Source organism: Helianthus annuus, chromosome 1 (assembly GCF_002127325.2).
Source record: "Helianthus annuus cultivar XRQ/B chromosome 1, HanXRQr2.0-SUNRISE, whole genome shotgun sequence".
Lineage (NCBI taxonomy): Eukaryota > Viridiplantae > Streptophyta > Magnoliopsida > Asterales > Asteraceae > Helianthus > Helianthus annuus.
In genome coordinates, this window is record NC_035433.2 from 3,653,732 (window position 1) to 3,675,813 (window position 22,082).

General features: G+C 33.8%; 1 protein-coding gene, 1 long non-coding RNA gene and 2 other non-coding genes across 4 annotated transcripts; 3 read left to right on the plus strand and 1 right to left on the minus strand.

Annotated features, from left to right (window-relative positions):
* The first annotated feature begins 8,796 nt into the window (after nucleotides 1–8,796).
* Nucleotides 8,797–9,117, plus strand: LOC110934750. The gene is made up of 2 exons (XR_002588594.2): nucleotides 8,797–8,846; nucleotides 9,024–9,117. It is a non-coding gene; the product is annotated as an uncharacterized LOC110934750 (long non-coding RNA).
* LOC118483104 lies at nucleotides 8,908–9,002 on the plus strand. The gene has a single exon (XR_004869583.1). It is a non-coding gene; the product is annotated as a small nucleolar RNA R41 (small nucleolar RNA).
* Nucleotides 9,118–9,203: 86 nt separating the features above from the next.
* LOC118483103 lies at nucleotides 9,204–9,303 on the plus strand. The gene has a single exon (XR_004869582.1). It is a non-coding gene; the product is annotated as a small nucleolar RNA Z103 (small nucleolar RNA).
* A 4,467-nt stretch (nucleotides 9,304–13,770) lies between these two features.
* Nucleotides 13,771–20,751, minus strand: LOC110942747 (metal tolerance protein 2). The gene is made up of 12 exons (XM_022184513.2): nucleotides 20,296–20,751; nucleotides 19,055–19,124; nucleotides 18,335–18,432; nucleotides 18,087–18,232; nucleotides 17,374–17,489; nucleotides 17,188–17,284; nucleotides 16,421–16,505; nucleotides 16,254–16,316; nucleotides 15,471–15,576; nucleotides 15,262–15,377; nucleotides 14,489–14,583; nucleotides 13,771–14,117 (listed from the first exon to the last, which is right to left on the minus strand). Exons 1-12 carry the CDS (start codon nucleotides 20,644–20,646, stop codon nucleotides 14,027–14,029), a joined length of 1,434 nt encoding a protein of 477 aa, XP_022040205.1. The 5' UTR covers nucleotides 20,647–20,751; the 3' UTR covers nucleotides 13,771–14,026.
* Between the last annotated feature and the right edge of the window lie 1,331 nt (nucleotides 20,752–22,082).

Below are 22,082 nucleotides of genomic sequence, written 5' to 3' on the forward strand. Positions count from 1 at the left end.
AATCGTTTCCAGCTTAGCAATCATAGTCGCCGGGGCCTTATATAAAGAAAAATAATATGACGGTAAACTCTCTAGAACCAAAGAGGTTAAAATCACCCTCCCGGCCAAAGAAAGAATAGACGCCTTCCATCTCGATAATCGTCTGGTAAACACCTCTACAACTGGTTCCCAATTATTAATCCGATTCATGTTAGCTCCCACCATTATACCCAAGTACTTAAACGGGCTCGAACCGGATCGGCACCCCAAACCATGCGCTTTAGTTTCTACTTCATCACCACTTTTACCCACTCCGTATAACGTAGACTTGTGTAGATTAATACGGAGGCCCGAGCATAAGTGAAAAATTCTCAAGATTCTCTTCAATGCTATAAAATTAAAGTCGGACCACTCTCCCATAACCATGGCGTCGTCAGCATATAATAGGTGAGAAACCGCAACCCCACCATTAGGTAATCGCACCCAATCAAATGCCCCACTATCACAAGCTTTGCGAATCATACTAGACAAAGCCTCCATGACAATAATAAAAAGAAAAGGAGAAAGTGGATCTCCTTGTCGAATGCCTTTTTCACAATTGTATTCAAATGTTGGAGAACCGTTCACAAGAATAGACGATCTGGCCGACAATAAAATTCCTCTAATCCATTTACACCACATATCAGGAAACTTCATCTGACTCATTATAGATAATAAAAACTCCCAATTGACGTTATCATACGCTTTCTCGAAATCAATTTTGAAGAAAAATAATTCTTTACCAAGCCTTCTCGCCCACGAAAAAATCTCGCTAATAATCAAGGGACCATCCAGAATATACCTCCGTGTTAAAAAAGCTGATTGCGTCTCGTGAGTAATTTTCCCCATCACCGTTTTGATTGCGTCTCGTGAGTAATTGCACCATAATCATCATCCTTATGATCATATTCAAGACCCATTATTCTCCATTTAAACTTGAAATGAATTCGTGAATGTTACTAGAAATTGAAACCCAAATACTATCCACTTTCCATTTCCTAAGCTACCTACATGAAAACCCTATCCCGAACACTCAAATCCTCTGCAATTTTGAAGAACACGACTCTAGGGCTCCAAACTTCTTTCAGCCAATTAGAACTCAATTCTAAGTCGTTAGAGGTAATTCTTGAGCCTATTCCACTTCATTTTTCATTCTCTATACAAGCCCTCTGTCAATTTCTATTGATAGAAGGCGGTTATAGTCTTTGAATTTCATGATTCTAAGGTTCTTAGTATTTTGGGGATTTCTGTATTTTCATAAATTAAACAAATTAACCTATCTTAGACCTATTTTATAATGCAAATTCAATAGCTTTGTTGTTAACCTCGTTTACATATTTTTCTAGGATTTATTTTGCTATAATCTAAATTCTAATCTTTATAATTTGTAGTATACTTTACTAGGTTAATTCCCCGTGTGTTACACGGGTTGAACAATCTAAACTATATAATAAATATTTCTTGTAAATGCAAACCAAAGATAGAGACGTTTATATACCAAATTGACATAAATAAGTTAATATAAAGATGATGTATGTTACTATTATAAAATTCATCAAAGAAACATGTAATCGTTGAAAATGATGCAAAAATAAATATCTTATATTATATAATACTTATTATTGTATTTGTGTATTACATTATATTTAACGAGAAATAAAAAGTTACAATTATAATTTGTACATTACCGAAAATAATTTGAATCCAAAAAATATTTACATAATTGTTAGATTTTTAGCTTGATTTTAGCGACGTATTGCAACATTTTGTTTGAGTGAACAACATCATTGTTTGTGAACCGTGTGAACTCATCTCAACCATCCATTTAATTAGTTGATGTAAAGGTTATGATTGTAATTTTACCTTTATTTATTTTTGTAAATTCCATTTTCTATAATGATATAGCAGTTACAATCCTATAATTTTGGAAACCTAACCAATTCATATGATTTTTTCAAAGATTCGATCATATCTTTAACCATTATTTTCGAAATTCATAGGTATCATCTTATTTGTAACTTACGGAAAAGATTACGGAGGATGCTAATAACAACGATTCCAACACCCAAGACGGAAGACAACAAGCAGAATTCAATCTCATTTTTTACACAACGATGAATCAGCCAGGTTTTTTTTTTATTTTGAACTATTTGTGTCGCTAGCTACATGGATTCTTTGATTAGTTTTAGTGAAACCCAGAATTGAATTCAGTCGGTTTTTTGTTGATTTATTTTGGGGTTGACGTTTATTCATGTGTAGAACAATCAAATTTTGATGATTGAAGCATTACGATGATTTTGATTATGCGTTGACAAAAGGCTGTTTTTTGTGTGTGCGTTTTAAGAATGGCGGATTAGTTATGTATGCCAGTATGTTTTCCTTTTTTTGCAGATACAGTGAAGTGAATGAATGTTTTTTAATGAATGTTTTTTATGATATCAGTAGTTGTATGTACACATATGTATAGATTATATACGCAACCACTTATATTCTTGTGTTAATGATGTATTATTCATGTGTAGTCTAGAAACGGTTTTCGTGTCGTTTTTACAAAAGTCTACAATTTGACTATATTGCCAGTAGGGATTATTTTTAGATACACTGATGTATGAGATTTTTTTATGTAACTTAAATAATTCTACCTTTTTTTTGTTTTCTTAATGTTCAGAGTCAGTTGCAAGTAACGTATACGAAACACCCAACGGTTGTGGGTATTGGACGCCAGTGTTCCGCCCGGTTGCAAACCCGTTGTTAATTCGAGATTTAGTTCAATAGAAACCGCAATTGCAATGTATGAGGAGTATCCACAACTTGCAGGGTTTTGCACACGCGTGGGTACATCTAAGAAAGAAAAGGTTGGCGACAAAAAAATTACAAATCTGCCATATGTCTTTGTGTTCTAGAGTGAACAAACCTAAAGAAAGGCAACCCAACTAAGGATGGCTTATCTACCGACGAAGACGACGAGGAAGAAGAAAATGAGGAAAACATAGAGTTAGAACCGGACGAATCGGAAAGCGAAGCCAACGGTAGCGAAATATAGAATATGGGCCGAAAATACACATTTTTAAAGTTCATCTTTTTTAATAGTCTGTGAACACTTACATTTGTGACTGTTTTAAATTCATTTACTAATTAGCTTGATTAAACTGTTAATTTTACCGTATTTCTAATGTTAGTTTAAAATTAATATAATTTAACGTACAATTGAGAAGCCATTATTAACAGTTATACAACAATTACATAACCACAACTGAATTTTGTATTCTTTTAAATTTGTACATTTGTACAAACACAATTAACTCTTTACATACAGCTGTTCAAGTACATAAAAAAACTGAAACTACATCAATATATACACACGTGTATACTCAGTACTACATCTGTGTACATATATACACACCTGTGTATTTACTGTTAATACATTTGTGCACACACATATGTACATTTGGTGTACTCATTCATTAAGGTTTGTACACTCGTACAACATTGTATAATTCCTTAAAGCTGAAGAGAAAACCATATATGTTGTGCGTTTCAACACCACTGTATATTATGTCCCAAAAAACACAACCCAACATCTGACTAAAATAAAAACAAACAATCTAAACATCTAGTTTCTTTCTAAAAAAAGAACTCAACGGCAAGTGATTTGCCGGACTTGAATAAGAAACACCAGCCGCAACAGTCAAGTGAACTCAACGTGAATCTTGACGTTTCTTCAGCGGAACTTAATAAGTGTACACAAGATGTAACCAAGTGGAATATGAAAGTCGATAGTCTGTCAACTACTTTTCAAGCCATGAACGACTAGTTTTCCACTACAGAAGCCGCCTGGACGTGTTTGGGAACTTCAAAGAGAGAACTAGCACAACTAGCAGGCTTACTATGATCTCGATTATACGTGGAACAACTAGAAGGCTTACATATTATTTGTCTACATCAACATCAATATTGACAATGTGTCACTTGCAGACACATCAGCATAAAGATTGATAATACTTTTCCTCTTTTGAGTCTTGTATTCTTCCACATCCACAGTTGGTGTCTCCTGGTGAAGAAGCATAGCCTGGCCTTCTTCCACTATAAATGCATCCACATCAACAGCATACAGGATCTTCTTTATGGCATCTACTACTTGCACAAGAGAAAATATACCAATTACATACATAAAGTCACATAAACAAAAAATCACATTACAAATAACTTGAAATATATCAAGGAGAAACCGTACGGGCAAGTTTGAGATGCTTGGAGTATGGCACAGGATTTCTATGTCCCTCAGTTTTGCAAAGTAGAAATCTCTCTTTCTCAAGACTGTCCATATTTAGTTCAACTCAGTGATCTGCATATCAATCGAAGTTAATTCATTAATTAAAGACGCATGTGCATCGACTGCTTAAACACATGTGTACATAGTGTACAACCCAGGTATACAGACAAATAAAAAACATACCCTGTACATATGTGTACAACTAGTGTATTAATAAATCTTCATAACAATATACACACGTGTATATCGCCGTGTACACATGTGTACATCGCATAAAAACAAAGTAAAATCCAATATCTTGTAAAACCAACCATATCCTTCTAAAAAACAGAGCAACATCGCATAAAAACAGAGCAAAACTACCAATTATTTGTTAAATCAACACTATAAAAGAAACTTGTGATTAAGAAACTTTTAGAACAACTTTTACACCACATTATTAATACATCTTCAAACCCTAGAGCATTAATAAACAAAAAACACACTGTACATATGTGTACAATCTGATCATATTTACCCCCCTAAAAATCAACTCAAGTAATCGGAATACACATGTGTACACCCTCCTTAAACAAGAAACAAAACCCTAACCCTCTATTGATTTCGTCGACGAATACCCATTCAACATCAGAATGATCCAACAATTTTTTTTCCCAAAAATTGAACTCCAAACAGCTTAAATCAGAACCCTAATTCTCCAGTAGATCAGGAAAACCAGAAAAAAATTACTAATTTCCAGTTCAATCCCTATTCTGACGAATCAAAACGATGTCTAATCAAACAAAGATGAGGGATTACATCGGTGTACCTTGGTTGCTCGCCGTTCCGACGAAGATGACGATGACGGTAAAAAGTGTTCTTTACCGTCGCCCTTTAATCTTCTACCTTCTGTCTACTTTTATTTGATAAAAACACAAAAAAATGGAGGAGATGGCCAATCGGTTATAGAGATGATGACCTTGGAATCGTCGATCGATCTTTATGAAGAACCCTAAATCGTCGATCAGTTACAGAGACGATGAACATGAAAATTTTGTATCTTTATGAGAGAGATTGTGATTTTGTTATTTACAAAATTAGATTTAGTATACATTTACATTAATGCCCCTATCCCCCTTATTTACTGGTTATATTTTATAAAATATTTACCAAATTGCCATTACCATTAAATCTCATCATCTAAGAAATGAAGGGTCAAGATTTGTTCACTTTGTTCACAACTTAACCATTGTTCACTCTAGAACCCTACCCTATATATATATATATATATATATATATATATATATATATATATTTAAAGTTAGATAGTAATAAATTATGAAAATAATATGTTGAGTAAAGTATATGGATGATCCCTGTAATTTATCAAAATTTTGAATTTAATCTCTAATTTTTCAAAAATAAACAAACATTATAGGTGGTTAGTAATAACAATCAAGTTATATATTTAGTTATAATAATATGACAAACAAATTAAGGACCTAAGTACGAACAATCAAGTTATATATTTAATTTAATAATAATAATATGACAAAACAAATATTGAACCCAACTATGTATAAATTTCTTAAAATAAACTAATAGACAATAATTAAAATCCCCATAATAAATAAATAAGATATTTGAGTGTATTCCCTTTTCATCAAGCGAATTTTAAAATTTATGGTTAGATATTTTATTAAAAAAATATGTTTCGTTAATAAATAATTATCAATTTTTTTCTAGAAGAGATTAAATTAAAATTAAACTAAATAATAATTATCTATAAGAGATTAAACTAAATAATATTTAATAACAGGATTATCTATAATTAATTAAAAGAGATTAAACTAAATAATAAATATCTATAAGATACATAGCCTAATATCATGAAAAGTGTACCAAAAATGTTTTCTGGTACAGATTAGAATACCTCAAATTTCATCAAATATAACGAACTTAGTTTCCTATCAATGAATGACATCTTTTAGAATTGTATTATAGTTTCTTTAGAATTGTATTATAGTTTTTTTAATAGATCGTTGATATTTTTTAGTATATAATATTATTATAAAAGTTATCTGTCAAAATTAAAATTACTTATTTAATATAAGTTATTGTTATCAAAATTTAAATATTTATTATCTAACCCTACACGGAGGATAAGTAATTTTTTTCTATTTAAAGAAAATATAACCATATTGTTGTTAATTATCATAATAATTTTTACATAGGTAATTATTAATAATAAGGATTTGTATTAAGTTAGATTAAATATTATTATTTTTAGTATTATTAATAATTTTAATCAATTAAATGAGAGAATGACAAGTGTCCCAAAACAGATTTCTTTTATTATATAGTATAGATGTTAGAAATCCATGTTAATTACTTTAGTTTAGTAATATTATTTAATTTCTAGAATATATATTTCTTGGAGGTTTTTTTGGAGATACTTTTGCTAATCAAAATGTAGTCTTTACTATATCATATGTTTTATGCAAAATATATACATAATACTAGAATGTATATTTTGTTAATCTAAATTGGTGCCTTTAGTTGTAGACAACTTAAACATATGATTTTAATCATCGACTTAATAAAGTTAATATTAGACTTTAAATTGTTGTTAAAATAATTAAACTAATACATTTAGACATAGGTAATTCTTGGACAAAATTGGACAGTATATGTATATTTATGTCTTTAGACAAATTATAGACTATCAGATGATATAAATACTATTTTATATTTTGTTATTAGATTTATTCTTATATACTACTTAGAAATATTTACTTATTAAATAAGTATTTTGTCATGAATTATAAATTTTAATATTTAGCCTTTAAAAATATAGTATTTTGTCAATAGGAAATAGGAGTTTAAATGGTGGTTAGGCGCCTTCTGAATCTATTAATCTATTAGGAGGAACAATTGACAAGACTAATTGATGAAATAAGGAGAGACTGCAAATGGCTAGTTATGATGATTGCATTGGGTTTTGTGCATCAAGGAAATGGCTATGCAGGAGAAGTCCGGTCAACTCATGCACTGGGGGCTGATGACCGGGATGGGTCAAAACCCACTTCCCATATACAATAATAATGGAAGAAGATAAATAATTAATTGGTACAACACCAGACAAGGAGAAGACATCCCCTGGTGAATAAGCACAAAGCCAATAAGGCAAGACAAGGAGGAGACATCCCCTGGTGAATAAGCACAAGACCAATAAGGCAGTGCATCCCTAGAAATGAATAGGGAGGAGACATATCCTCGTAAGCAATAGAATAGCTATAAGGCATCAAGATTGAAGTGAGTCAGAAGTCTCATAAGTTAAAGACAAAATCAATTAATAAGATGAGTCGCTATCAACAAGAGTAAAGTCAAAGGATTACCCAAAATGGTATAGAAGAACAAAACTGACTCTAGAACAAAGGAAAAGACCATGTCACACTTCCTCTCTTGGAAATGTTACGGGTCTCCTTAAGAACAAAGGAAGACTCTTGGTTGCTTATAAATACCCAACTACGAAGACATTACGAAACGCGGACGCCAATTCTAGTTGGCAATCGGACCCAAACCCGATGGGTAAACCCGAACCCCGAATCATTTGAGACGGGTTTGGGTTTATTAATCGGGTTTGGGACTGGGTATGTGATTAGTTTTATTTTTTTCGCGGGTTTGGGATTTGATGATATACCCGTTAACCCGACCCGATTACCCGATAAAGTATACCCATTTACCCGACCCATTTACCCGATAAATATATCCGTTTACCCCATATTTTTTCTATATTTTTTATATATAAATATACATATTCTTTTTTATAATTATGGAAACTCAAAAGTCACCCCATTACCTCAAAATCTCAATTTCCAATCCCAACGTAAATCTTTTTATTAAATCCTAATAAGACTTTTAAGTTTCCAAAAAATTGGTGTCATGTCTTAGCTTGTAGAAGAGTAACAACGAAGAAATCAGACTGAACCGCCATTGGTATATCAACACATTCACACTCACCTCATACGTCACACACGCCATTTGTCATCTATGAATTTGAATTTTTTTGTTTACATTGAGGTATTTTATTTTATATACTTTGCCATTAATTGATATATTTTCATAATGATAATGCTTTAGTAGTTACCCGATGGGTTTGGGCCGTGTATACCCAACGGGTAATTTTTTAGATTAATGGGTTTACCCGAAACCCGTGTGTATACCCGATACCCGTTGGGTATTTACCCGATAGAAACCTGATGGGTTTTGGGACAGGTTTGGGATAGGTTTATCTAATCGGGTTTGAATTTGGGATTACCTAAACCCGTCCCAAACCCGACCCATTGCCATCCCTATTTCTAGTTTACTCTATTTTAAAACATCCTACAATGAATTATTTATTAAGTCCAAACCGTAAATTACCAATATTTGAAGGACAAAAACTGTAAATGACGTTTTCCTCTTTCGCCCTATCGTATTATACCCCCGCCGCACAACAAACCCTAAAACCCAAATCCAACTATAAATACACTCCACCAATCCTTCCCAAATCATCCTCACCGACGACACTCAGGTATCGATAATTCGTCTTTATCTTGCAAACCCCGTATTTGTTTTCATTTTCAACCTGTTATAGAGGTGCAATGATGTTGAAATCTACCTATTTTATGACGGAAACATGTTTTCCTTCATGATTAGAAACAACCAATGGATCCTTCTGAGCACTCTTTTTTTTTTCTTATAAATTTAGGTTTGAATCTATTGAGTTGATGAGAAAGTTGTCGGAATATATGATGTCGATTGAAAAATACTTCCAGACTACAATTATCTGATCAATGGATTATGATTTTTTTTCTTTTTAATTTTTTTTTTTTTTTTTTTTTTTTTTTTTTTTGTTTGCGATTTGGTTTAGGTAAAATTTAAATTTTCGATGGAAGTGATGATTATTTCCCCAGATGATCGAAGCTGATTATACTGTGCGCTATTTTACTTTCTCTTTTTAGAGAATCCAAGCCAGAAATCTGATCCATCTTTATTTTAATTTTACTTTTGTTTTACTGTAATTGAAAATAGATCTATGGTTCTGAGAGCATTCGTAATGAATTCTCTATCGTTATCCATATATTTTCAGTTATTCCTTAATAGTTTGCGAATACTGGTCTCAAATGTAATGAATAAAAATAAAAATGAATGTAAACAAACATTGAACTTTTAAATAAAAAATAAAAATTTTATTAACCACCTTGTACATAAGGGGACACTTTTCTGCAAAGTTTAAATACTTTTCACTTATTGATGTGGTGCACTCTCATTGATTGATTTTTTAGTTTGTCACTCTTAATTAAGTGTTTAATCACTCCTAACACTCTAACGATCCTTCAAATGACAAGTTGAAACGTAAGCAGACGTAATTATTTAAAGCTTAAGTAACTTAAATAAAAGGTTTATTAATTATTAATTTTTTAATTTTAATATAATCAAACAAACATCAAGAAATTTAACCGAATATGTCACCAGCATTCACAGTCGAACATATGTGACCTTTGTTCGTGTTTTTATGCTAAGTTAACCAAACAAATTTACGCATCAGTCTGAAATTAAGGTAATCGAACGTACATAAAGGGACATGAGCTAACTCAGTAGGCCAAGACATTGGCTTGAAATTGAACCCGTGAAGTTGAACCTGTATTTGTGTAGAACTGAACCAGGTCTTAGCCTTAGGCCACTGAGCTACACCTTTGGTGGTGAGCTAAAGTAAATACTAAATAGGTTAATATGGATGTGACGTAAAAATTTACGACGCACCATAGCTGTTATGCTTAATGTATCAAAGAGTGGTACATCCAAGCACAAACAATGGATGCTAGACTTAAACAAAAGAGAGAAAAAGGGCTTAAACAACCCCCAACAGATCGACTTGTAATCAACCTTTTAATAACCTGCATGACATCACAACAACTGAGCGTCCATCGTAGGGCTTCGGAAGAGAAAATGTAATGCTAAAGGCATAAATGTTTAATTGAAAATAGGAGAGAAAATATAGTGATTTATAGTGTAATTATAGAGAGTAGAAAATTGATTGTGAATGCTCTAAGCATCATAGCGCCAACATTAACAAAACACCAAAAACCCTAAACAATTGTAGCAGCCAAAATTCTGACTAGGCGCTGGTTAATTCCAATTAATCCCAGACTTATCCCGATTAATCGCTAGTCTCCATCCTGCCGCCGGATTTGTAGCTAGCGATTAAATTGGCCAAACAAAATAAACAATTTGCAAAAGCGAAATTAGGGCTTCTAAACTAACCATCATCAAACCCAAATATCTATGGCATCAACATTGGTGCAATCAACGGTAATTGGAGACAGTGACCATCATTCCCACAGCCGGAGATAGATACGAATACGAAAACTAAAAAGGCAACCAAACTCAGGTGCATGTGACCATCATCACCCTAAAACCATCGTCTTCAAAGGACGCCTCAAAGTGATACGTATCATCGTAGGACACGTGGGTTAACGCAAAAAAAGATAATAATCTATACTTTTTATAAAAGTAGAAATCCAACTGACATAAGAAAAGTTGATTTGTCAGCAGGAGAGCACGTCCAACAAGGCTTTTCTTATGTCATTATTACATTATAATGCCTAATATATAAATCACTTTAATTTGATTTCAGACCACTGTCTTGTATTCAAATGGTCTGGACCACATTTCAAAGGGCAAACCACTGCTCTTTTATAAGAAAGTAGCAAATGCTTCCTTTGATGGAAAATAGGAAAAAATGAGTTTGTGAAGCCATGTAGGAGAGAGAGTGGTGAGATGGAGGAGAGAAGATGTTGATTGTTGGGCAATGCCAACATGGCAACCAAAAAACATCAAAAAATGGATGGTTATTGGGGATGCTCTAATAAACTCAGAAAAGACTTGTACTTGCAATTTAGCCATGGTAAATAATGGATTCTTAAATTGGCTGAATACATTATGGAAAAAAAAAATCAAACATTAAAAAGGATCAGACACTAAAATTCCCCTTTAAAAGTGAGCCAAAACAAACTATCTTGCCTTATTGAGCACCTTGCGAAACAAGCTAAAATTCCAATCTTGAGACAACGTAGAGATGATGTGGCACCTTTGCCATGTCGCTAAAAAAAACCTAATCAACCTGAATAACTGCAACGCAATATGAATGATGTTCAAACCAACCGTAAACATTTATGTTACTTTATTGTTCTTAGAAGAAGCTCAATCTTGTTCTTAGAAGTATTGTGCTCAATCTTGTTCTTAGTAGTATTGTGCTCAATCTCAACCCAACACTTGACCATAATTCGAACCGGAAGTCATAAAACTCAAAGATTTTAGCATTACGCAAGTATTTTTTAAAATTATATAAGACAACATAAAGTAAAAAATAATAAAAAACCTAGATAAATTTAACCTTGTATCTATTTACTTTTATAATGATTTAATTTTTATATTTTGTCTATCTTTAAATTATATAAGACAACACAAAGTTAAAAAAAAAAAAAAAAAAAAAAAAAAAGATAAAAACATAGATAAATTTAACCTTGTATCTAATTACTTTTTATAATATTTAAATTAAATAACTAGTTATATAAAAGAACATTACATAAAGAATGAGAATTCATATTCATATATGATAATAATACAAACGAATGAACAGTGATTTTATAATATTATAATAACCTATTAAAATAATTATGAGCAAATGGTATCGAGTACCGGTACCGATATCAAATTTACCAAATCGGGTGTATTTTCGATACCTATTCGACACCGATATTCACCGGTTTTTACCCTCAATTACCGGTGTCGTACCAGTACTGACTGTTACCAAACCGTACCGTACCAGGTATATTTGATACAGGTACCCACTTTTGGGCCTATATATTAAAAATAGAATTGAATCAATAGTAACATCACTAAGTGATGAGCAAATGGTATCGGGTACCGGTACCAGTATCAAATTTAGCAAACCGGTTATATTTTCGGTACCGGTTCGGCACCGGTATTCACCGGTTTTTACCCTCAAATATCGGTGTCGTACAAGTATTGACCAGTATCGAAACGTACCGTACCAGGTATATTCAGTATCGGTACCCACTTTTGGGGATTTCAGTAACGGTATTTTCGGTACCGGTTGGTACCGAACTCATCAAATCCTGTAGCAACGTAACAATGCAAGTAACCGTTTAGATTACTTTTCATACACACAGTAAGTAAATTGTATTTCATTTGAATGAGGTTTTATATACACATCAACTTATTTCGCTTCCTTTTTTTTATCTTTTTCTGTAATGAATGAATTATAGCATGTAAAATTAAGTTGGATATTTAGATTATTGATAAGCAAATCGTATTAGCTCCTGTAATCAAACCGGTATCATATCGGTACCAAATTTACTATACCAAATCATTTTCGGCACCAATTTGGTACCCACCTTTTGGCGTTTTCAGAATCGTTACTTTCGGTTCAACACCGGTCTAGCACAATACCTGTATTTATTGATTTTTACCTTCAAATACCATACCGTATTGTACCGAGCATTTTCGGTGCAGGTACCTAATTTCGATGATTTTCCGGATCGTACTTTCGGTGCTGTTACCGTTACCGAGCTAATCCATATTTTAACGTCTTAGCACCGAAATAACTGAACTGAAAACAACCGAATTTCCAACGTGTAGGACGTGTGGGGTCCTATTATTATATATTAGGTTATTTAAAATCTTTTTTTAGAACGGAGTGACTATCCTTACCATGTCATTTTTATTTATTTTTTGATATTCGGTAGTTGCTTGCCGTTGCTGACACGCGTTTTGCAGTCATTGGGTCCCCGCCGCAACGCGCGGACATAAAATCAACTAGTTCATAAATAATAAAACAAGATAGAAAAAAGACCTGCCATAAAAGCAATGTTATTCATGTTTGTGATGGAAAGGTGTTATCAATTAAGTGATTTGTTTTTTATATCTCCAACCTCACCATTCTCATCCTCATGAGTCCGCAACTCAACTCAGAACCACCCACTCAGAAAGCTTTCTTCACTGCAATAGTCCTACCTTCATGCTCGCTTGTTTCCGTCCTGATGGCGTCACATAAGTACCGTTGGAGATGCTCTTAAAAAAATCCCTTTTGTGGTGTAATGTTTTATATTTTTATACATTGTTTTTAATAATTATGTTTTAGAAAATCCCGTTGGAGATGCTCGTTAACTAATTTAAGTAGACTAGGTTTCGACTGTTTTTAAGTTAACAAATACGCATTTTGACTCGCTAACTAATTTAAGTAAGACTAACACTAACCCGTTTTATTTTGAGGATAATCAAATGAAAGGTGTTTCTTGATAGAACTAGATTCCCTAAATATTAACTTATAAAAGATGTTTCTTGATAGTTTTTTTTTTATTTTATTAAAATACCAAAACAACAAATTACAAACGGCATGTAAACGAGCAACAAGCTGCAACGCAACCCCCTTTTGAATTGCAAAACCGCTTCAATAATTAAACTTAATAAATATTCTTACAACAATAATGAAATTATTTCCGATCTTCCATCATGAAATTGGAAGTTTACCTCAAAAAACATTTAACTTTGTATCCACTTCTTTAATCCCATCCATTTTAAGGGAATTTTATGAGATTATTCCTATTTGTTAATCATCTGGTTTTGAGTACACTACAAATTAACAAATCAAAATATTTTTCTAAATTCTCAAGGACAAATCTTGCATCATTCTTTATGTTGCAAATCTTTAAGACTGTTTGCAATGTTTACTTGCAGGTCAAGGCTCCTGTATTCCACTGGAACTTTCATTTCATCACTAACAAAACCAACCACAAACTCATCACAAACAAGCATATATTTATAAAAAAATTACGTTTTTGACCCTTGTGGTTATATCACTTTTACCATATTAGCCTAAAATAAGAATTGTTAACATATCTGCCCTAATGGTCTCTATAACTAACCATTTTGGCCCCTAAGTCTAGAGATCATGGGGGCCAAAATGGTTAGTTATAGAGACTACGGGGGCCAAAATGGTTAGACTTAGGGGCCAAAATGGTTAGTTATAGAGACCATGAGGGCATATATGTTAAAAATTCTTATTTTGGGCTAATATAGTAAAAGTGATATAACCACAGGGGCCAAAAACGTAATTTACTCCCGAAAAATATAAAATGGTTCATTTACCTCCTAATCAAGGCATCGACCGGCATGGAGACTTCAACTTCAAGCAAAAACTTGTCTTCCAGTTTGCGCTTTCTTACACTCTTAACAACCGTTTTCTGCGAGCATATCACGTTTGTAAGTGGCTACTTCATATATACCCCTAAAACTTATTGATTTACTAAACTTAAAAAAATAACATCAATTATCAAATATACCCGTTTAAAATACTTCAAATTTCATATTACCCATCTCCCGAGATACAATTATAATTATGACTGTTATACCCTTCGTTTCTTTCTTAACCTCAAACGCTATCTTAACGCAAGTTTTAGAAGGGATGCTACAATTTTTTTGTAAGAGTTAATTACGTTTTTCGTCCCTGTGGTTTGTTGAAAATAACTATTACAATCCATTAGTTTAAATATTGCGAAAACAGTACCAATACTTTCACTTTTGTAACAATTACAGTCCACTTTTTAAAAGGAACGGACGAAAATGCACCTGCATGTGGTTTGACTAACAGTCAAACCACATGCAGGTGTAAAATTAGTTTGTTTGTGATACAATGTACCAGACTATATGGTACACCGTGCCACGTAGCGAGTTGGCGTTCCGAATGAACCTCCCCCCCCCCCCTCGTACCGGATTTTAGAAATGGACGAACCGCGTACCGGAACGTACACTGTTTTGGCAATTTTTAAACTAATGGACTGTAATGGTTATTTTCAACAAATCACAGGGACGAAAAAGTGTAATTAACTCTTTGTGTAATATCATGAAAGTGTTAAGTGTACCTCGGAAAACATGTTAGGCAGCAACTTGTTCACCATTTCTTCAATCCGATCATCTTCCAACATTAAATCACCTGAATCACAAGTTACGTCTGCAACTTCTTGCTTAGTGGCAGGCTCTGCAACGTGAAATTTAAAAAAAAAAAAAAGAATTATCGGGGCCCTTTATCAATGGAACTCGTTGAACTTAATTCTAGCAACGAATTACATACCTAACTGTATGAAGACTTCAGAAACTTCCGGATGAGAACTCTGAATTTGGTACCGAACACTTTCACCAATTTGATGTGCTACGCTTATACTACAACAGGGATCAACCTGCAAAAAAAAGTATTTTAAAAATTGTCATCATGTAAGCAGATATAAAGCATTAGTTGTATGCAAAATGGATTTTATATTTTATAGAGTTAATTACTGTTTTCGTCCCTGTGGTTTGTCAAAAATCACTATTTCAGTCCATTAGTTTAAAAATTGCGATTTCAGTCCCTGTAGTTTCACTCTCGTCACAATTTCAGTCCACCTCGTAACCATTTCAATCAGGGGCGGACCTACGTTACGAGGAACGGGGTCCCCGGACCCCAATCTTTTTTTAAAAAAGTAGTAGAAACGGTATATAAAATTGTCTATAGACCCCATAAAACAATTTAGTTGGACACCATAACAATGAAAGTGAGCCTGGTGCAGTGGTAAAACCCATTGTTAACACACAAAAGGTCATGGGTTCAATACCTGTTTCTTCGTTTTTTTGTGTTTTTTTTATATGGACCCCATTGTCCAAAAATCTTGGGTCCGCCACTGATTTCAATCCCTGTACTAACAGAATAAATGGATTGAAATGGTTACGGAAGTGAAACCACAGGGACTGAAATGGTTACGAAAGTAAAACCACGGGGACTGAAATCGCAATTTTTAAACTAATGGACTGAAATAGTGATTTTTGACAAACCACAGGGACGAAAACAGTAATTAACTCTATTTTATAAAAGATAAGTCACCTCAATCTTTACATCGAGATATAGAGATGAACCAGCTCTCCTTCCCCTAAGGTGTCTGCAACCCTGCATTTTTCAAATATTTAATAATTTAATTACTGAAATACAATCTTTTAATCATATTTTATATACAGGACATTAAAAAACTAATGGATAAATCATAAACTTGCCTCCACTCCTTTTACTTGTAATACCGTCTTTCTGATTGGATCCAAATGATGTGACGGTATTGCAGCATCCACCAGTTCCAAGATACTTTCAGTTTTAAAACGTGAAAGACCAGACGTTAATATTTGCATCAATACATTTTTTTATTTTTTACATCAAGATTAGGGCTGTAAACAAACCGAACGAACACGAACAAGACCTTGTTCGTGTTCGTTTGTTAAAAAGTATATGTGTTCGCGAACCGTTCACGAACACTTATCGAACGGGATTCTATGTTCGTGTTCGTTTGTTTAGGAAATGAACTTGTTCGTGTTCGTTTGTGTTTGTTTGTTAATTTTAGGCAACGAACGTTGACAAACACAAATGAGCACAAATTAATGTTCATGAACACAAATGAAAATAAACGAACACAAACAATCGTTCATGAACATAATATATAATACACTGACACTTATTAAATATTTAATTTGTCAGAATTTTGATATATTTAAATAAATATAAAAGCTAAAAACACCTATGAACTATCAAACACAAGCAAACACGTTACCGAACGTTAACGAACATAAACAACGAACGCGGCCTCTGTTCATGTTTGTTCATTTAACTAAACCAATGAAATTTCTTGTTCGTGTTCGTTTGTTTAATAAACGAACGAACACAAACGAACTTCCCGCCGAACGGTTCACGAACTGTTCGCCGAACGTTTGATTCGTTTACAGCCCTAATCAAGATCATAAAGAAAGCGGTCGAGGGCAAATTAGGAAATTACCTCTGGTACCCAGTTTGAAGTCCAGCTTTTAGGATCATGCCGGAGACAACAAGTCCAGCAAGGGGATCTAGAAAGCGTACACCGAGAATAGATCCGCCTGTATTTGAAAACGGAAGTTTAGTGCATATTTTTCCGAGTAAAAAGGGTGTTTGTTACACGCACACCACAAGGGTCGATGATACTTACCAACCCCGATAAGAGCAACGAGTGATGAAACGGCATCCGCACGATGATGCCATGCGTTTGCTTTCATCAATCCGCTACCAGTCCTTTCTCCTGCTCTTTTTGTCATCCAATACAATCTAAAATATTGATTGTAAGTCGTAACATAAACACAATTATGCATATGAAACTAGTGGTGTATGTAAAAAGACTTAGCTAATGAGGATAATGTCATATGGAGATCAATTGGGCTGCAAACAAACCGAACGTTCAGTGAACTGTTCGGCGGGAAGTTCGTTTAGTTAAATGAATGAACACGAACAAGAAATTCCGTTCGTTTAGTTAAATGAACAAACATGAACAGAGGCCGCGTTCTTTCATTTATGCTTGTGAACGTTGAGTAACGTGTTCGTTTATCTTGGATAGTTTATATATTTTATTTATATATTTTATTTAAATACTTAAAAATTCCGACAAATAAATATTTAATAAGCATCAATGTATTAAATATTATATTCATAAACGCTTGTTTCTGTTCGTTTGTTTCCATTTGTGTTCATGAACGTTCGTTGCCTAAAATTAACAAGTGAACACGAACACATTCATTTGCTTAACGAACAAACACGAACAAGGCCTTGTTCGTGTGTCTGGTTCATTTGCAGCCCTAGAGATCAACCTAGAGCATAAAAAAAAACAAAAAAAAATACAAAAGGAACAAACGTTGACTTATAAAGTACCCTTCTTTAACGGCAATCGCAACAATAGTCGTATTCAAAGCTAGTATAGGGTGATTCATGTCAATCCCATGATGATGACCGTGATTAGGAGCATGCTGATGTGGCAATGACTGATTAGCTACCTCAGAAGCCGCTGACATTACCCCCTGCATGAATGAAATGTGATGACTTGCTTCTTTTTGCTTACAAAATAAGCAAGTATATTATTGATAGATGCTCTCATATAGAAGAAAGAAAACGGTATATACCACTAAAACATCCAAAGCATGCCATGCAATACCTCCAGCCGTTAACAAAAGCACACCGGAAATACCAAGGGCACCTAGAGTCTCAAACTTGCCATGCCCTGAAGTTTGTTTGAAATTTAACGTATAAATCTCACCGTGCAAGGCATTCGAGATATGTTAAATAGGTGTTTAAGTTTATTCAAATCCAATAACTAGTATGGTAAATGGTGATCATGACATATATGGATATAAAGTAGGGAAATTTACGAAAATGTCATTTGACCAACGTTCTTTACGAAAATGTCCGTTCATGCGTCCGTGGACGGACTCCTCCACATGCGATGCGTCCGGATGCAAGGAATGCGTCGGGGAGGCATGGGATGTGTCGGGGAGGGCATGGGATGCGTCGGGGAGGCATGGGATGCATTGGGGAGGGCATGGGATGCGTCAGGGATGGACTCTTCAACATTTGAAAGGACACGTGTCAGCTCCTCGTTCATGGACTCTTCAAGGTGACACACAGACTCCTCCCATGTGGAGGAGTCCGTCCACGGACGCATGAACGTGACATTTTCGTAAAGAACGTTGGTCAAATGACATTTTCGTAAATCTCCCTATAAAGTATTAGCAATATACATACATATATTTATCTCTATTTATGTTTCTTATTATACATTTGTTCTTTGTATTGTATTATCTTTAAATCAAAGGAGAAGAAAGTCGGTACAGATCAAAAGTGACCATATGGGTGTTCTTTGTCCTTCGGAACCCTTGAAGCTCTAAATGACAGCAAAGCAACGCCGCTTAACACCTGTATGAAATGTACATCTTAATTAATAAGCTCATTTGTTCATTCAACAGTATCCGAAACTTTATTTGTGACAGTTTCAGTACAGGCAATAAAGAAGATAAAATCATACATAAACATAAAGTTGATTAATATTCATGTTTGTATACATTTACAAGTCCAATACACCATCAAACCACCACTACTTCATTTCAAACTATACAAATAAAAATCTATACCGAACAAATAAGTAAGGCTACTTGGTGTGGTTGATGGAGGATGGGCCTCCACGTCAGCGCCACGTAAGATGGGTGTGAGGATCGGGCAAAGAGGATGACCCAAGGAAATGGGGAATGGGCCTAAAATATATATATACACACGTGTATTTCAACATCAAATCCTAGCCATTGATCTATACACGTGTATGGCCAGGATTAGTTCACTCAGTTCGCAAGCTACACTAGTGTTCACTCTTGAACCTAATCCTCTCTCTCTCTCTCTCTCTCTCTATATATATATATATATATATATATATTGTATGTATATGTGTGTGTGAGAGGAGGAGGCACGTCCTCGTCGTCAAGGGTCGGACGATCTCGACGAAGGAGGCACAGCGAAGAAGCTAAGGAAATGGAGAGGGGGGTCGGCGCCGCCCCACGACGTCCCTCGGACGACCCCCGTACCGAGTAGACTAAATAGTTGCACTACGTGTCACGAGCCCAAATTTGTATTTTATTTCTTAATTTTAAAAAGTTCCTAAAAACAAGTCAATCAATCGTTTTATAATTCCTAAATCTCCGTTACTTACCATTTAATATTTTCTTTATTCAACCCCTGTAACACATACACTGGTTTCTAACCTAGTAAAACTATAGATATACAAAATTTAGGGATGAGATCGGTAGTGGTACCATACTACCATACAGCATATTACGGATTCCGAAATTTAGCTAAGTTTAAAACCGAATACCGTACCGTACATGTTCAGTCGATACCATCAAAAGTCACAAACCAGTACCGTACCGAATAAGAATGCTACCGAAATTGTGCTGAGCTAAATTCAAAACCGAATATCCCTAATATAAATCATACAAATGAACCAAACAAACATGAACCAGATTTATCAAAAACTCTTCATCATATGATCAAAATAAGTGCAATTAATTTAAAAATAAATAAATAAATAAATAACTACCACATCGGAGAGAGAATGAGCAGCATCAGCAATAATAGCAGTGCTACCGGAAAGATAACCGGTCAACACTTTTCCGGCGGTCAAACCGACATCGGCGGCCAAACCGAGGCGGAAAATCCTGTCGCCTTCTTCACTGGTTTGATCATGGTGAGAACGACCGACATGCCAGCGCTTGGAGATCTGAAAATTAGGGTTTTCGTAGTGACAGAATGATGATCGATCATCGAATAAGTGAGGAATCAAAGGGCGAAATAGTAATTTGTTGGTGATTATTGATGGAATGGATCTTGTTGATGATGATTTGTGAAATTGTTTGAGGAGAATTGGATTCAAGTATCTGAATTTTTTCATGTTGTTGGTGTTAAAGTGCTCAATTTGTTTTAGAATGATTTTGAAGGTCTTGGAATGTTGTTCCAAAGTTCATGTTTGTGATTCCCATGACAATGACAGTTGGTTTGGTTCTTGCCTTTTTTTTTGGTTATTGGGATCGGTGCTGTACCGAAAATCGTCAAAATTAGGTAATGTTGATATTGGTATCGGTATTTAAAGATAAAAAACGGTATTCTACCAGAACCGTATCAAACCGGTATCGAAGATGTCAAGAAGTAGGTACTGAATCGGTAAAAAAAGTTCAAGATGAAAGATTTCGTACCGATACTTAGTAACGAATGTTCATCCCTACTATTTTTTTTGAACTTTTATAGAAAAACTACTATTTGTTTTTGTTTTAGGGCTTTTATAGAAAAAACTACTTCAAAACATGTTTTTGTAAAAAAATTAGGAAAAAATGAAAAAAAAAATTGTTTAGATTAATGGATTAGGTTTAAATACATAGTCTTTTGAAAATAAGAAGTTGTAGGAAATGTATCAAACGGACTCTAATTGAACTCATCTAACGGTATCGGAAAAGTTTATTCGAACTCTACAATATTAGATTTTATGTTTTTGTTTTGCATTTTGCATTTTAGCCTGTAGATTTTAGAATTTTGGTTTGGATCATTGTGTCTTTTTATTTGTCATTATGTTTTTTCGTCGTGGTGTCTATTTTCATCGACATTGTGTTATATTTTGCGATCCATTATGTCTTTATACCCTTTGTAGATTTAGATGTTATATTTTACGATCTATTGTGTCTTTATAGCTTTTCTAGATTTAGGTGATTTTGTATAATAACTTTACCCTAAATTAATATATGTTATTATTCGATTGTTCTAGCTTTCTAGTTAGAAATTAGAATTGAGTTTGTATCGAGCATATTTCTACAATAATTTATTTGGTTATTTTTATTTTGAACGACAAATTTTGATTACTGACGGGCCACTAGAGTATTATCGTGGCACAAGCAGAACCATCCGATCATATTCATTTTCATTATGCAATAATATGATTATACACCAATTTAGAAGAAAACCTCACTTATGAATTAAATCCAAGACCTCATGGTCCTTAAGCCTTATCACACCCTCAATATACCACTACTCTAATGCCATGGGCTAATTTATTTGGTTATGATAATATTATCTAGTCGTGTTTTTTTCTTCTTAAATTTGATATTGTATAAAAAGAACTAGGTTAGTTCCCCGTGTGTTACACGGGTTGAACAATTTAAACTATATAGTATAGATATTTCCTGTAAATGCAAAACAAAGACAGAGACATTTACATACCATATTGACATAAATGAGTTAATATAAATGTAACCCAATTATACTTACAACCATCTTTAGACGATATTTAAGATAAAGTATCTTTAGACGACATTTAAGATAATAAAGTAATAAATTTGA

What these genes read in the sequence shown, in the direction of transcription:
- LOC110942747 (XM_022184513.2), bottom strand. Translation starts at nt 20,646, where the DNA reads ATGAAAAAATTCAGATACTTGAATCCAATTCTCCTCAAACAATTTCAC. An exon ending in GCGATTGCCGTTAAAGAAGG is followed by an intron (nt 17,490 to 18,086) that starts GTACTTTATAAG and finishes TCAATATTTTAG; the next exon opens with ATTGTATTGGATGACAAAAA. An exon ending in GTCGATGCCTTGATTAGGAG is followed by an intron (nt 14,118 to 14,488) that starts GTAAATGAACCA and finishes TGGTTTTGTTAG; the next exon opens with TGATGAAATGAAAGTTCCAG.